Below are 15,918 nucleotides of genomic sequence, written 5' to 3' on the forward strand. Positions count from 1 at the left end.
CATTTGGCAAAATGCCTCATCACTAGAACTTTTCAACAAGCACCAAGACATCACTTGGCTTGTGGGGAGAAGGGCACTTCCCAACAATTCCTTCATGTATGCCCAGTCTATGTGTGCCCTCAAAGCAGCTGTGGGGGATTTTGATGAGGAGGGTGGTAGAGACAGTCACACACATTCTGCTGGATTTTGCCTTTGCACAGAAGGTTATAGAACATAGAAAAGTACAGCACAGAACTGACCCTTTGGCCCATGTTGTGCCAAGGTTTAATCCTAATGTAAAATAAAATAACAACCTACGCACCCCTCAACTCACTGCTACCCATGTGCATGCCCAGCAGTCGCTTAGATGTCCCCAATGACTCTGCTTCCACCACAATCACAGCTGGCAACGCATTCCATGCATTCACAACACTCTGCATAAAGAACGTTCCTCTGACATCCCCTCTATACCTCTCCTAATATCTTAAAACTATGACCCCTTTTACCTGTCAGTCCTTCCCTGGGGAAAGAGTCTCTGGCTATTGACTCTGTCCATTCCTCTCATTATCTTGTATACCTCGATCTGGTCACCTCTCTTCCTCTTTTTTTTCTCCAGAGAAAAAAAGTCCAAATTTGTCAGCCTTTTTTCATACCAGGCAGTATCCTGGTAAACCTTCTCTGCACCCTCTCCAAAGCCTCGTCTTTCCTGTAGTAGGGTGACCAGAACTGGACACAATATTCCAAGTGTGGTCTCCCCAGGACTTGTAGAGTTGTAGCAGAACCTCGCAGCTCTTAAACTCGATCCCCCGGTTAAGAAAGCCTATGGTGTTTTGGCTTTCATTAACAACCCTATCCACTTGGATGGCAACTTTGAGGGATCTATTGTAAAGGTTTGTCCTGCTCAGCAATGCAGGACACTGCTCTATGGCCTGTTACCCAAGACACCCACAGAGACAAACATTGACTGCACCTAGACGACCATCAACTCGGCAAAGCTCTTTTGTCTCCCCAAAGCTTGTTTTCCAGTGCAAGGAGCTGACCTTGACTGTGTTGATGGAGTTTAATTTGGATGAACGCAAGGCTTTTGCTAAAACAAACAAGGGCAGGACTTATATAATTAATGGAAGGGCCCCAAGTAGTATTGTAGAACAGAGACCTACAGGTGCAAGTACATAACTCTTAGCCAAAAAAGATGGAGTGGTTAAGAAGGTGTTTAGCACACTTATCTTCATTATTCAGATCTTTGAGTATAGGAATTGGGAATGTTACTTTGAGGCTGTACTAGACAATGGGGAGGCCTCTCCTAGAGTATTATGTCTAATTCTGTTTACTCTGCCATAGGAAGGATATTATCAAATTGGAGAGGGCACAGAAGAAATTTACCAGGATATTGCTGGAACTGGAGTGCTTGAATTATAAAAATAGGCTGGGAAACAAAAACAGAAGTTGCTGAGAAAAGCTCAGCAGGTCTGGCAGCATCTGTGAAGAGAAATCAAAGTTAATATTTCAGGTATGGGGATCCTTCCTTAAAACTGATGGCAGCTAGGAAATGCTAGTTCACAGGGTATATATGGAAAATGGGGAGATGAGGGGAAAAGAGAAGAAACATGGTAAGGAGTAAATAATTGGAATGGATAGAGCCCAAAGACAAATGAGTTGATAACAATCTGGCTGGAAGGGTGAATAGCTGTTAATGGAGACTGTTAGCCTGCCATCATACACTATCCATTGTTAGTCACTACGTGATAACAAGACCTTGTGAGAGAGATAGGGGGCTAGGACAGAGTCCTAGAGATGTACAGCATGGAAACAAACCCTTCAGTACAACCCATCTATGCCAACCAGGTACCCCAACCCAATCTAGTCCCACCTGCCAGCACCCGGCCCATATCCCTCCAAACCCTTCTTATTCATATACCCATCCAAATACCTCGTAAATGTTGCAATTGTACCAGCCACCACCAGGCTGGGACTTTTTTTCACTGGAGCTTGAGGTTGACAGGTAACCTTTAGTGGTTCATAAAGATTCTTTTCCTGAGGATGAGAGTGTTCAAAATTGGCTGGCATATTTTTAAGGTGAGAGGATATTTTTAAAAGCTTTGAGGGGCAACTTTTTTTAAAAAAAAACACAATGTAGTTAGTGTATAGAATGAACTGCCAGAGGAAATAATGAAAGCAGTTACAGCTGGTACATTTTAAAGGCATTTGCATAAGTACTTGAGTAGGAAAGATTTGGGCCAAATTTAGTTTGGGAACATGGAGATGTGGACTAGTTGGACCAAAGGTTCTGTTTCCATGCTGCTGTCTCTATGATTTGGATAAGAATAGAGGTAGCATGTTTAGTAAGTTTGCAGATGCCACCAAAATTGGTACTATAGTGGACAGTGAAGATGGTTATCTACAAGTATAAGGGGATCTTGATCAACTAGGCCAATGCATTGAGGAATGGCAGAGGGAGTTTAATGTAAATAGAGTTGTTGCATTTTGGTAAGACAAACCAGGGCAGGACTTACACAGTTACTGACAGTACCTGGGGAGTGTTGTCAGACAGACCTTAGGGGTGGAGGTACATAGTTTCATGAAAGTGGCATGGTGAAGGCCTTCATCGGTCACAGCATTGAGCACAGGAGTTGGGACATTTGAAATAGTGCATACAATTCTGATCACCCTGTTATAGGAAGAGTTATTAAACTGGAAAAGGTTAAGAATGATTTACAAGAATGTTACGGAGACTGGAGAGGTTAAGTAGAGGCTGAAATTCCCTGGAATGTAGGAGGTTGAGGGGTGACCTTGTTGAGGTTTATAAAATTGAGGGGCATAGATAAAGTGAATAGCCAAGGCCTTTTCCTCAGGATAGTGGAGTCCAAATCTAGAGGGCATAGGTTTAAGGTGAGACAAGGAGGATTTATAAAAAGACCCGAGGGGCAATATTTTCAAAAGGATGGTGCGTATGTGGAATGAGCTGCCAGAGGAAATGGAGAGTACAATTATTGGATTTAAAATAAGTTGGACAGGTACATGGATAGGCGAGGGATATGGGCCAAAAGCAGACAAATGGGACTAGTTCAGTTTAGAAAAACTGGGTCAGCATGGATGAGTCAGGCTGAAGGGTCTGTTTAAGTGTTGTTATGACTCTTGCAATAGTTTCATGCTTACAGGTGCTGGTATTCAAAGAACAAAGGAAATTACAGCACAAGAACAGGCCCTTCAGCCCTCCAAGCCCCTATCTAAACCTGTCGCCTATTTTCTAAGGGTCGGTATTCCTTTGCTCCCTGCCCATTCACGTCTGTCTAGATACATCTTCAATGATGCTATCGTGTCCGCTTCTACCTCCTCCACTAGCAACCCTGTCTATACCTCTCATGATTTTGTAGACCTCAATCAGGTTCCCCCCCCATCAATCTCCGTCTTTCGAATGAAAATAATCCTAACCTACTCAACCTGTCTTCATTGTTAGCACCTATGAAGCTGACTGATCCTGTACAACCACGTAAGGGGGCTTGAGAGATAAATAGGAGGATGGGGATAAATTGGGGGAGGGGGGGGGCATAAATGGGGGTGGGGTGGGGATATATTAGGAGGACTGCCAGATTGGGTTTGAAGAAACAGATTCTCCTTAGAGCAAAACAGATTGAAGGGAGTGTGGCATATACCCATAGGATTTGACAAGTTTAAGTAAGGTAGATAAAAGTTATTCTTATTAATGTACAAGAATTAGGGGTGGGACAGCTCTAAAGACTATGGGCAAGAAATGCAAGACCAATATGAATATGAATTTTTCTTCATACAGCAACTCATCACCCACAAGGGTGCAGGAAGTGGAAACAATCAACTTCCAAAAGAAAATTGGTTAAGTACTTGAAGGAAGTAAACGTGCATGACTGCAGGGGCTGATTGGTTGCTCAGAGAGCCAGCACATACTGAATGGGTTGCTGTTATAAATGACTGCCTCACAGAAACAAAAGGAACACAAGATCAGTGAAAATGTCTCCCTAAATACCCGGAGTCCTCCAATGTCAGCATGATAGATTAATAAACATTCACCTTAAGATTTTCAACCTCCAGATAAATCACTATAATCAATGTCTACTCAGAACTAATCTGGCTTATTGGTGTTGGATGTAGGTTTGCACGCGGAGCTGGAAGGTTCATTTCCAGATGCTTTGTCACCTTACTAGGTAATATCTTCAGTGGGCCTCAGGCAAAGCACTGCTGATAATTTCTGCTTTCAATTTATATGTTTGGGTTTCTTTGGGTTGGTGATGTCATTTCCTGTAGTGAAGTCACTTCCTGTTCCTTTTCTCAGGGGGTGGTAGATGGGTCTAACTCGATGTGTTTATTGATAGAGTTCTGGTTGGAATGCCATGCTTCTGGGAATTCTCATGCATGTCTTCTCCTGGGATGGATGTGTTGTCCCAGTTGAAGTGGTGTCCTTCCTAATCTGTATGTAAAGATACTAGTGAGAGTGGGTCATGTCTTTTTGTGGCTAGTTGGTGTTCATGTATCCTGGTGGCTAGTTTTCTGCCTGTTTGTCCAATGTAGTGTTTGTTACAGTTCTTGCATGGTATTTTTGTAAATGACAAAGACAACAAGCAAAACTAATGTCAACACATGAAATGATATCACCAACCCGAAGAAACCCAAACATATAAATAGAAATCAGGAATTATCAGCCCAAGGCCCACTGAAGATGCTACCTAGTAGGGGGATGAAACATCTGGAAATGAACCTTGCAGCTCAGCAAGTAAACCTACATCCAAAACCTCAACCTGAGTTATAAATCTTCTCAAAACTCACTGGTTTATTGGTTTTGTGACAAAAATTAGAGGGGCTGAGGTACAGCTGACTTTCCAAAATGGATTTAAAAACAATGAAAAACAAGTTTTCATTTGAAAAAAGTTTAATGATATTACAGAATGATAATGGAATATCAGCAAGTGATCAACAATCTTTAATCCAAGACAAAATTACATAAATGCAAATTTGTTAATGTTTTACTCTTTAATTTATAGCCAGTTAAAATGTTGTGGTTGGTTTCCCTTGCATTTGGATCAGTTGTCAAGTGATATTTGGAAGCAATTTTACCAAATTTAGCCAGAATTTCCACTAAAGGCAGTGAAACCCCCTACCACTGCCTCAATGCCAGCTGCAGCCCCTAATCCAAATTGGAAGATAACCACTTTGGCATAGACTCATCTTGAGCCATTATCTGTTAAGCATTTTGAACATGGTCTATCTCTTTTAAATAAATAAATAAAACAATCAATAAAATACAAATAAAAAAAACACTGACCCCAATCTCATTTAATGAGATTGGAAAGTTTGGTCTCTGCTTTGTGATGTGTTAGCTGATTTCAGCTGAGAGTCAGCAGGTCAGTCAGTGTTCCTTCAGGCTGCTATTCAGTGCATCTGGCTGCAACTATACAAGACTGGAAATCGGACAATACCAGGCTCAAGCTCAAGTACAGTATCTCATCACAGACTCCTGTCCAAGTTACATCTAATTAATGGTTACCCAGGAGAAATGTTGGAGGACAAACCCCTGTGGATCTTCAGCAAACAACTGACACCTTTGGCGAGGAAGGAAGAAAATGGGTAAAAATTATAAAAACAAGTAAATGCATTTGTGATAAGTAAGTCACAGTGAGACCAGGAAAATAAATCATTACCTTTTCAGATGCAAACAAAATCAGGAAACCAACCTGGAAAGCAGACTGAAGTCTGATCAATCCTGAGAAGGGATTGGTACCCCAACCAAGATTTCTTCAGATTTCAAGTCGAAACTATCACTGGAGATCTGAAGGATCTCTCTCATATTATGTATGCTTTGGGAATAGAAATATTTGAAGGGATACTCAGACCTGTTACATTTGTGTACACAGTGAAGCTGCAATAAAATTGAAGAAATTAATGTGATACCAAATCTGAAGGAACCACTACAAATCACTAACAAATTCTGAAATTTGGAAATTTTGAAAATGCTTCAGAATCCAGGACAGTTAGGTTCACAATAATTGATGAGAAAGCTCAGACTATCACACAACATATATCCAAAATACTGGCATTTCAAGAGGGTTTTGAAAGGAATCTGAAATGCTTTTGATTAAGAAGAAATGTGTAGTGGATCTAACCGGATAATTTTTGAAAGTATTTTAACAGATATGATGGGCCAAATCATCTCCTTGGGTGCTTTGTCATTTCCTTAAGTCATATTCAGCTAATATACAAAGAAAACAACTTCATGCCAAGTCTGTCACTGCCAGCAGCTTGAGAAGACTGTTCAACTTCCAAAACTGGAGGCTGAAGAACTGCCTCAAAATACTAAACATCATGTATTATGGGTTCAACTGAGTTGACCAATATTCAGTGAAGTTCTTTTGTGAAACTCGAAGGCACTTGGAAATAAGCCATTTTGTATCCCACAAGCAGCAGGTCTGCAAATGAGATGATTGCTCCTAAAACCAAATAAAAGTTACAAAACAAAACAAATCTAATTACTTCTGTTTTTTGCAAAAGACAAACAGTGGTTCACCAAGAAATAAGAATACTTAAATACCTCACTTTCAGAGGAATAAAAATAATTACTTGGTAAACTGCACTCCTAAATTATAGTAATTTTTTTTTCAAAATAAAGACAATACAGGGTCCAGGATCAGCAATTCTGACTCAGTCTAATAGATTTTAAACTTCATTAATTGTCACTGCTCAAAGTACAAAAACAAAATGCTTCCAGATAGAAAATTTGACAATGTGAATTTTGCACAAGTACTGTAAATGACATCTCATTTAGGAAAATCATCCACGGTCCAGTAGAAAGCAAATGAATATGAGCAAAGGCAAGACATGGGGAAATGGGGAAATGGGAAAATAACCTGTTTGAGACATTGAAAGGATCATGGCAACGACCTAGAAGGATCAAACGCAATCAGCCCAATTAATAGCAAGTTTCAGCCTTTATTATTTCTGACCTGTACCAAATACAGGATGAGGGAGCCAAATAAATTTCATCAATAACTTGAAGAAAACTGCAACCCATCCCTTTGATCATCATCCAAAAGCATTTAATTGGAAAACAGGCAAATTAAAGGCTACAAGCTTCTCCACAGCTCGATAAAGATCTTTCACGCACATTGCAATTTATTGCACTTTATCAACACATTAACAGTAAACTGCTGTGAAGTACCTGTTCCTTTATTGTTTAGCAGCTAATCTGTAAAGTGCAAAATCTCACAAAGTAAATGTATGTTTTGGGTGCTAATTCAGGAAGCAATGTTTGGAAAACTGACAGGATCTAAATTTAATACTTCACCTCAACAATCCGCAAACATCCTCTTAATTTTCAACCATGATTTTGTGTTTAAATCAGAAACTGGAGTTTCATCCAACAAGCTTTTGACTCCAATAAGTAAATGTTAATAGCTGAGTCAAACTGATAGCTGCATTCACTGGAAGGTGTTCTGATGCAGAAGCAAAAGCTCGAATAACACATTTAACGAATTACAAATATACAAGATACTTTGTAAGTGCCTTCAAAATGAAAGACTAAGTTCAAAGCTTGTGCTGACTCCTTTCTGGTTACATGGCCTAATCTTTTAACTCTTCAGTTATAGTATTCAATGGGTCTTGCATATGATATTCTTGTTCAATGAACCTAGGCTTACTCTATATTCGGAAGGCTCTGCTGCATTTCTCACTCATGGAACTCCTAACATGTCTGCTTTTTCTCATCATCTAAAATGTTTCACAGACTTCGGGGCAAAGCTAGCACAATAGAATTTCAGTGTGCTTTACATGCTCTTGTGATACTCTTCCATCTAGAGCTGATGATCATGCAGCAACCAATGGGGTTTAGATATAAAGGTTGCATTTTGTGGGTCATTGCTGATGACTAAAACCCAATGCATGAGAATCAAGTTCTGCCACAGGCACCACACAGGACGTGTTGTTACAAGTTGTTGTTGTGGATAGCACCTGTTCCCAAGCTGCTGTAACCAGTTGTTGTTGTCATGGTGCATGACAACCAACAGGAGGTGCTCCTCTGCTTTCAGTTCCTGACTCCAAAAGCCAATGTTTGAGGGTCATCATGCCACACATAAAACTATCTATAAAATGGAGCTTTAAGCAGCCTATCGGTCACCTGGCTTCAGTTACTTCACTGTATAGAAAGTTCTTAGGTTGGCAACTGTCTTCCAGCCTGCTGACCAGCTTTATCCACTGAGGCTGCTTTTGGCTTTCATTGCATGGATCGGTGTTTCAAGAGAATTACTCAGTTTGTGATATTGCTCTGCCAAGATATGTTCATAACGCATCACATACAATGAAGACGAAAACGGAGTTTCTTTTCACAAAGCCTTTAAGTTGCCCATGTTTTAGAGCCAAACAGATATTAAAAACAAAAGGTCCCTAAATAACACCATGCGGAGTAGGAACCTAGAACACAATTCCCATTATACTGGAGATTTATGGATTTTTGCAGACAGCCTACAGTTGCAGAGCTCTCTGGCAGGCTGACTGAACAGCATTGAGATGTCAAGTAAGCAGCATGGTGGCTCAGTGGTTAGTACTGCTGCCTCACAGCACCAGGGATCTGAGTTCGATTCCAGCCTCAGATGACAGTGTGTGGAGTTTGCACATTCTCCCCGTATCTGCGTGGGTTTCCTCTGGGGGCTCTGGTTTCCTCCCACAGTCCAAAGATGTGCAGGTCAGGGTGAATTGGCCACACTAAATTGCCCATACTGTTCAGGGATGTGTAGGCGAGGTGCATTAGTCAGGGAAAATGTAGAGTAATAGGGAATAGGTTAAGGTGGGATACTCTGAGGGTCAGTGTGGACTTGTTGGGCCAAATGGCCTGTTTCCACACTGTAGGGATTTGTGTCTCTTGGCATTTGCTCATTAGTCATCTATTCCCATGTTTATTCCCCACTAGTTAATCTTCGTTCAAGCATGTTTGATCCCTCTGCTCACTAATCACTTTTTAAGCTCGAGTCATTTTTCCTTCATTTGCTTTGTCAGAAGTTGAAAAGTGATCTCTTATTGAACAGCATAATGCACCTAGGCAAACAACAGGCACTTGTACGAGATGTACTAATCTCTCAGATTCTAGAACACACTACTGGATGGTCAATTTTCATCAAAAGTTAGGGGCATTGATCAAACTGGAAGTTGAGCTCTCGATTATTCATCTCCTTTACAGTAATGAAAATGTACTTTTAAATAATTTGTAAAATCTAACTTTCCTACTTATAATACATTTGCATTTTTAACACTTTACATATTCAAAATATGTAAAGAAAGTAAATTAGAAAACAAATACACGATAAAAAATACCTGGCAAACACAGGCTGATTGGGAATTTAAAAAAGTGTGCTTCAGTGTCCACTTTTAAAACAGGAAGACAGATAGATATGTAATATAAAACATTTCAAATATTTTTAAAAATAAAATGATCTTTCAGATTCCTGGAAACAGACATGGTCCCTGCAAGTGTACAATCATTCAGACACAGCTCCATCAAGAAGAGCAGAGGAATCCTCGTTGTCTTCAGCACTGACTCGCCTGTACTCTGTATGGAACAAGAGTGCAAAGCAGCAAGCTTCCAAGCTACAGATAGCAGCCAACACCAATGTAGGAACTATTAAATAAAAAACATATGAATGCATGATTATTTCTTCAATAAACATGTATTACAGACACCGTGAAGCAGTCTATGCCTGTGTACAAGGTCTGGACAATATTCAAGTTGAGGCTGATAAGTGGCTAATAATACTTATGCCACAAAAGTGCTGGAAAATTACCAATGCAAGTGAGAATCCAACTATTTTCTCCATAATGATCAATAGCACTTAGTCACCAAATCCCCACGTCCCGAGATTCACCACTGACCAGAAACTGAACTGGACCAGGCATGTAATAGCAACATTAACAATCCAAAAACAGGGAACTATGTGGCAAATAACTCACCTGCTATCACTCCAAAGCCTGCACACAAACTTCAAGACACAAGTCAGGAGTATGATGGAATATTGTCCATTTCCTGAATGAGTACAGTCCCAATAACACTCAAGACGTTTGACACCATTCTCTCCACTTAGAACATTCACTCTCTACATCCCAGAAGTATTGGCAGTTATATGAACAATTGAGAGGATCCACTGAAGCCACTCAGCAGGCTTCTTTGAAAGTACCCTCAAAACCACAGCATCTGCCACTTAGAAGGTCAAGGGAAGATGATCCAGGCAGAAGTCTTGTAAACCTTCTGCAGACTGCTTCCAATACATTTACATTCTTCCTTAAAGGAGTCTTGTCATCAATCTAATACACAGTTAATTGTACTGATCCTTTCACACCACATAAGGAGCCAATTCTCATTCTCCCCCGGAGATTAGAAACATAGAATATTAGAGGAGGAGTAGGCCAGTTGGTTCTTTGCACCTGCTCCAACATTCCATATGGTCATGACTGATTATCTAATTCAGCAACTTGTTCCTGCATATCCTTTCATTTCTTTAGCTTGAAGAGCTACATCTAACACCTCCTTAAAAACTATTCAATATTTTATCCACAACCACTGTCAGAGAATTCCACACGCTCACCACTCTCTGGAGAGATTTTTCCATTCACTCCTAAATGACTTTACATGATATCCTCAGTCTGTGACTGAGGTTCTGGACTCCCCAGTCATCCTGCATTTATCCCATCTAGCCCTGCTAGAATTCTGTGTTTTTATTGGTTCCTCCCTCATTCTTCTAAACTCGAGTGAATATAATCCTAACTGATCCAGTCTCTCTTCATACCACTCAATCTTATGCACCTCTTAGATCCCCTCTCAGCTTTCTCTGCTATAATGAAAACAACCTGAACTTATACAGCCTTGCTTACAGCAGAAATGCAGCACCCCAGGCAACATCTTTCTTATATTGTAATAACCATAACTGCACACAGTACTCTATTACCTAACCACAGGTCTGCACAGCTTTCAAGTGACCTCCCCATTCTTATAATCTGTCACAGCAGTGAAAGATAGGACTCCCATATGGTTTCTTAACTACCTTGCCACCTTTATGAATCTGTGCACAAGCACCCCAAGATACACTAGCCCAATCCCATGTTCTTTAATTGTTCTTGCTGATTACTTGTGGGACCTTATCAAAAGCCTTCTGAAAGTCTAAGTAAACCATATTCACTAATTTCCTCTTATTAATTCCACTAATTACATCCTCAAAAATAAACTCCAGTAAATTTGTCAAGCATGACTGTATCGTAAACGGGGAGGCACGGTAGCTCAGTGGTTAGCACTGCTGCCTCTCAGCACCAGGGACCTGGGTTCGATTCCCGCCTCGGGTGACTGTCTGTGTGGAGTTTGCACATTCTCCCCGTGTCTGCGTGGGTTTCCTCCGGGTGCTCCGGTTTCCCCTCTCAATCCAAAAATGTGCAGGTCAGGTGAATTGGCCGTGCTAAATTGCCCATAGTGTCAGGGTTAAATATAGGGTAGGGCAATGGGGCTGGGTGGGTTACTCTTCTGACCTGTTGGGCCAAAGGGCCTGTTTCCATACTGTGGGAATCTAATCTAAATACTCTCTGATCCTGTCACAGTTTTCCAAGTGGTCTGCTATTGAATCTTTTAGAACAGACTGCAGCTTTTCCCCCAATATCAATGTCGGGCTAAGCAGTCTATAAATATTCTCGGCTTTGATTTTTAAAAAAAATAGTGGAGTTGCAATAGCTACCCTCCAATTCACAGTCCTCAAGTCTAAAGAAATGTGAAAGCTGACCATCAATGCATCTACTTTTCAAGGGTCACGTCTGGGATGTAGTTTGTCAGGAACTGGGGAATTATTGACCTTTACTCCCCAACACTATTTCCATTGGTTCCTCTCTCTCATTAGACAGTGTTCCCCAAAATGTTTGAGATGTTATGTGAGCCCTCTGTGGTGAAAACAGAACCAAAAATGTATGTATTTAACTGGTCTGTCATCTTTGTTCCCCATTATAACTTCCCCTATTTATGAATGGAATGGACCTACATTTGTCTTCACTAATCTTTATCTCTTCACACACTTACAGAAGCTTTTACAGTTTGTATGTTCCCTGCATCATGTTCAACCTCCACCTTTCCCCTCTTAAATCTTTTCCTTTGATGAAATCTAATTTACTCCCTTGGATCTAAAACTATTGTTAACCTTTCTGGTTAGTCATTTGGTCCAGCTTTCCCATTTTATTCTTGTACCAGACAGGAATGAACAATTCGAGTGTTGTGCTGGAAAAGCACAGCAGGAGAGGCAGCATCCAGGAGTTGGAGAATCAATGTTTTGGGCATAAACCCTTCATTATTCCTGTGGCTCTTCTACCACAGGCTTATTAGACCATAACACATAGGAGCACAATTAGGCCATTTAGCCCATCAAGTCTGCTCTGACATTTGATCATGGCCAATATATTGCTCAATCCCATTCTCCTGTCTTCTCCCATAACCCTTGATCCCCTTTCCAATCAAGCACCTCTTAAACACACAACGACTTGCCCTCCATAGCCCCCTGCAGCAAAGCATTCCACAGATTTACTCACCACTGGCTAAAGAAATTCCTCCATCCCTCATTTCCAAGGGTCATCTCTTCACTCTGACGCTTCTCCTACTAGTGGAAACATCTTCTCCACATCCACTTTATCCGGGCCTCTCAGTATTCTGTAAGCTTCAATGAAACATCCCTCGTCTTTCTAAATTTAACTGAGTGCAGACCCAGAGTCCTCAACCACTCCTCATATGTAGAGAAGATTTGTAGCTCAGGTGCTCGTTGTTGTGGTTCTGTTCGCCGAGCTGGGAATTTGTGTTGCAGACGTTTCATCCCCTGTCTAGGTGACATCCTCAGTGTTTGGGAGCCTCCTGTGAAGCGCTTCTGTGGTGTTTCCTCCAGCATTTATAGTGATTTGTATCTGCCGCTTCCGGTTGTCAGACCCAGCTGTCCGCTGCAGTGGTCGGTATATTGGGTCCAAATCGATGTGCTTGTTGATTGAATCTGTGGATGAGTGCCATGCCTCTAGGAATTCCTTGGCTGTTCTGTTTGGCTTGTCGATAATAGTAGTGTTGTCCCAGTCGAACTCATGTTGCTTGTCATCTGTGTGTGTGGCTAAGGATAGCTGGTCATGTCATTTCGTGGCTAGTTGATGTTCATGGATGCGGATCGTTAGCGGTCTTCCTGTTTGTCCTATGTAGTGTTTTGTGCAGTCCTTGCATGGGATTTTGTACACTACATGGTTTTGCTCATGCTGGGTATCGGGTCCTTCGTCCTGGTGAGTTGTTGTCTGAGAGTGGCTGTTGGTTTGTGTGCTGTTATGAGTCCTAGTGGTCGCAGTAGTCTGGCTGTCAGTTCAGAAATGCTCTTGATGTATGGTAGTGTGGCTAGTCCTTTGGGTTGTGGCATGTCCTCACTCTGTTGTCTTTCCCTTAGGCATCTGTTGATGAAATTGCGGGGGTATCCGTTTTTGGCGAATACATTGTATAGGTGTTTTTCTTCCTCTTTTTGCAGTTCTGGTGTACTGCAGTGTGTTGTGGCCCTTTTGAACAGTGTCTTGATGCAACTTTTTTTGTGTGTGTTGGGGTGGTTGCTTTCGTAGTTTATGACTTGGTCTGTGTGTGTGGCTTTCCTGTATACCCTTGTAGTGAATTCTCCGTTTGGTGTTCTCTGTACCATCACGTCTAGGAATGGGAGTTGGTTGTCCTTTTCTTCCTCTCTAGTGAATTGGATTCCTCCGAGTGTGGCGTTGATGATCCGGTGTGTGTTCTCTATTTCTGTGTTTTTAATGATTACAAAGGTATCATGGGCGGCATGGTGGCACAGTGGTTAGCACTGCTGCCTCACAGCGCCGGAGACCCGGGTTCAATTCCCGACTCAGGCGACTGACTGTGTGGAGTTTGCACGTTCTCCCCGTGTCTGCGTGGGTTTCCTCCGGGTGCTCCGGTTTCCTCCCACAGTCCAAAGATGTGCAGGTCAGGTGAATTGGCCATGCTAAATTGCCCGTAGTGTTAAGTAAGGGGTAAATGTAGGGGTATGGGTGGGTTGCGCTTCGGCGGGTCGGTGTGGACTTGTTGGGCTGAAGGGCCTGTTTCCACACTGTAATGTAATCTAATCTAATGTAATGTAATCTAATCTAATATCTGACCCAGAGTTTGGGTTGAATTTGCGGTAAGACTTTGCTCTAACCTTTGCATTACCGCTTCTGCTGAGTCCAGAGATGGGTGAGCCCATGGGTGTGCCGTTGATTTGTTTATATATTTGGTTGTTGAATGTGAAGTGTGTTGTGAGGCACAGGTCCAGTAGTTTGAGTATGCCGTCTTTGTTGATAGGTTCCCCGTCTTGTTGTCTGTTTTGTATATCCAGCAGGTTGGCTATTGTTTCTCTGGCTAGGGCTTTGTCGATAGACGTGAACAGTGCCGTGACCTCGAATGAGATCATACAAAATCCCATGCAAGGACTGCACAAAACACTACATAGGACAAACAGGAAGACAGCTAACGATCTGCATCCATGAACACCAACTAGCCACGAAACGACATGACCAGCTATCCTTAGTAGCCGCACACGCAGATGACAAGCAACATGAGTTTGACTGGGACAACACTACTATTATAGGACAAGCCAAACAGAGAACAGCCAGGGAATTCCTAGAGGCATGGCACTCATCCACAGATTCAATCAATAAGCACATCGATCTGGACCCAATATACCGACCACTGCAGCGGACAGCTAGAACTGACAACCGGAAGTGGCAGGTACAAATCACTATAAATGCCGGAGGAAAGATCACAGAAGCGCTTCACAGGAGGCTCCCAAACACTGAGGATGTCACCTAGACAGGGGACGAAACGTCTGCAACACAAACTCCCAGCTCGGCGAACAGAACCACCACATATGACAAACCCTTTTGCTTAAAACTATATTCTCCTGCTCCTCTGACCTACTGTGCTTTTCCAGCACCACACTCTCGACCCTGATCTCCAGCATCTGCAGTCCTCACTTTCTCCCAGGAATGAACAATTGTTGCAGTTCCTCCATACACTCTTTAAATATTTGTTGTTGCCCATCTACAGTCATCCCATATGATCATTGTCCCCAGTTTATCATAGCTAGCTCACGCCTCATAGCATTGCAGTTTAGATTCAGGACCCTTGTCTCAGTATCAACTATGCAATCACCATCTTAATGGTCTCTCATCACAAGGGGGCTTGCACAGCTAGCTTGCCAATTATCCATTTCTTATTACACACTACCCAGACTAAGATGGTCTGCCATTCCGTTGGTTCCTCAACATAACGATTCAGAAAATCATCTAGCACACTGTCCAGGAATTTGTCCACTACAATAGGGTGAGTCATTTGATTTTCCCAATCTAAATGCAAATTAAAGTCACCCATAAATACAGCTGTAGCCTTATTGCTTGCATTTCTAATTTCCTGTTTCGAGCCTTCTCCAACATTCCCACTACAGTTTGAGGGTCTATATACAACCCACATTATCGTTTCTTGCTCCTTGGTGTTTCTAAACTCTATCCATAGAGTTTCTACTTCACCGGCAATAATGTCCTTTCTCACCATAAGACATTGGTTAGGCCACTGTTGGAATATTGTATGCAATTCTGGTCTCCTCCCTATTGGAAGGACATTGTGAAACTTGAAAGGGTTGAGAAAAGATTTACAAGGATGTTACCAGGGTTGGAGGGCTTAAGCTATAGGGTGAGGCTGAATAGGCTGGGGCTGTTTTCCGTGGAGCGGAGGCTGAGGGGTGACCTTAGAGATTTATAAAATCATGAAGGTCATGGATAGGATAAATAGACAAACTCTCTTCCCTGGGGTCAGGGAGTTCAGAACTAGAGGGCATAGGTTTAGGGTGAGGGGGAGAATGATATAAAAAGGACCTAAGGGGCAACTTTTTCATGCAGAGGGTG

General features: G+C 41.9%; 1 protein-coding gene across 4 annotated transcripts in view; it reads right to left on the reverse strand.

The window, feature by feature from the left end:
* Positions 1-6,591: 6,591 nt before the first annotated feature.
* The window catches only part of slc49a3 (solute carrier family 49 member 3), a 98,159-nt gene continuing 88,832 nt past the window's right edge, over positions 6,592-15,918 (reverse strand). For all 4 annotated transcript variants that reach the window (XM_043674549.2, XM_043674547.2, XM_043674546.2 and 1 more), the window contains one exon: positions 6,592-9,610. In XM_043674549.2, the coding sequence (XP_043530484.2) occupies positions 9,471-9,610 (140 nt within the window). In that variant the 3' untranslated portion in view covers positions 6,592-9,470. The remainder of the gene's footprint in view (positions 9,611-15,918) is intronic.

This window comes from Chiloscyllium plagiosum, unplaced genomic scaffold (genome assembly GCF_037043375.1).
Source record: "Chiloscyllium plagiosum isolate Xiang-an unplaced genomic scaffold, Cpla_swu_hap1 HiC_scaffold_36, whole genome shotgun sequence".
Classification (NCBI taxonomy): domain Eukaryota; kingdom Metazoa; phylum Chordata; class Chondrichthyes; order Orectolobiformes; family Hemiscylliidae; genus Chiloscyllium; species Chiloscyllium plagiosum.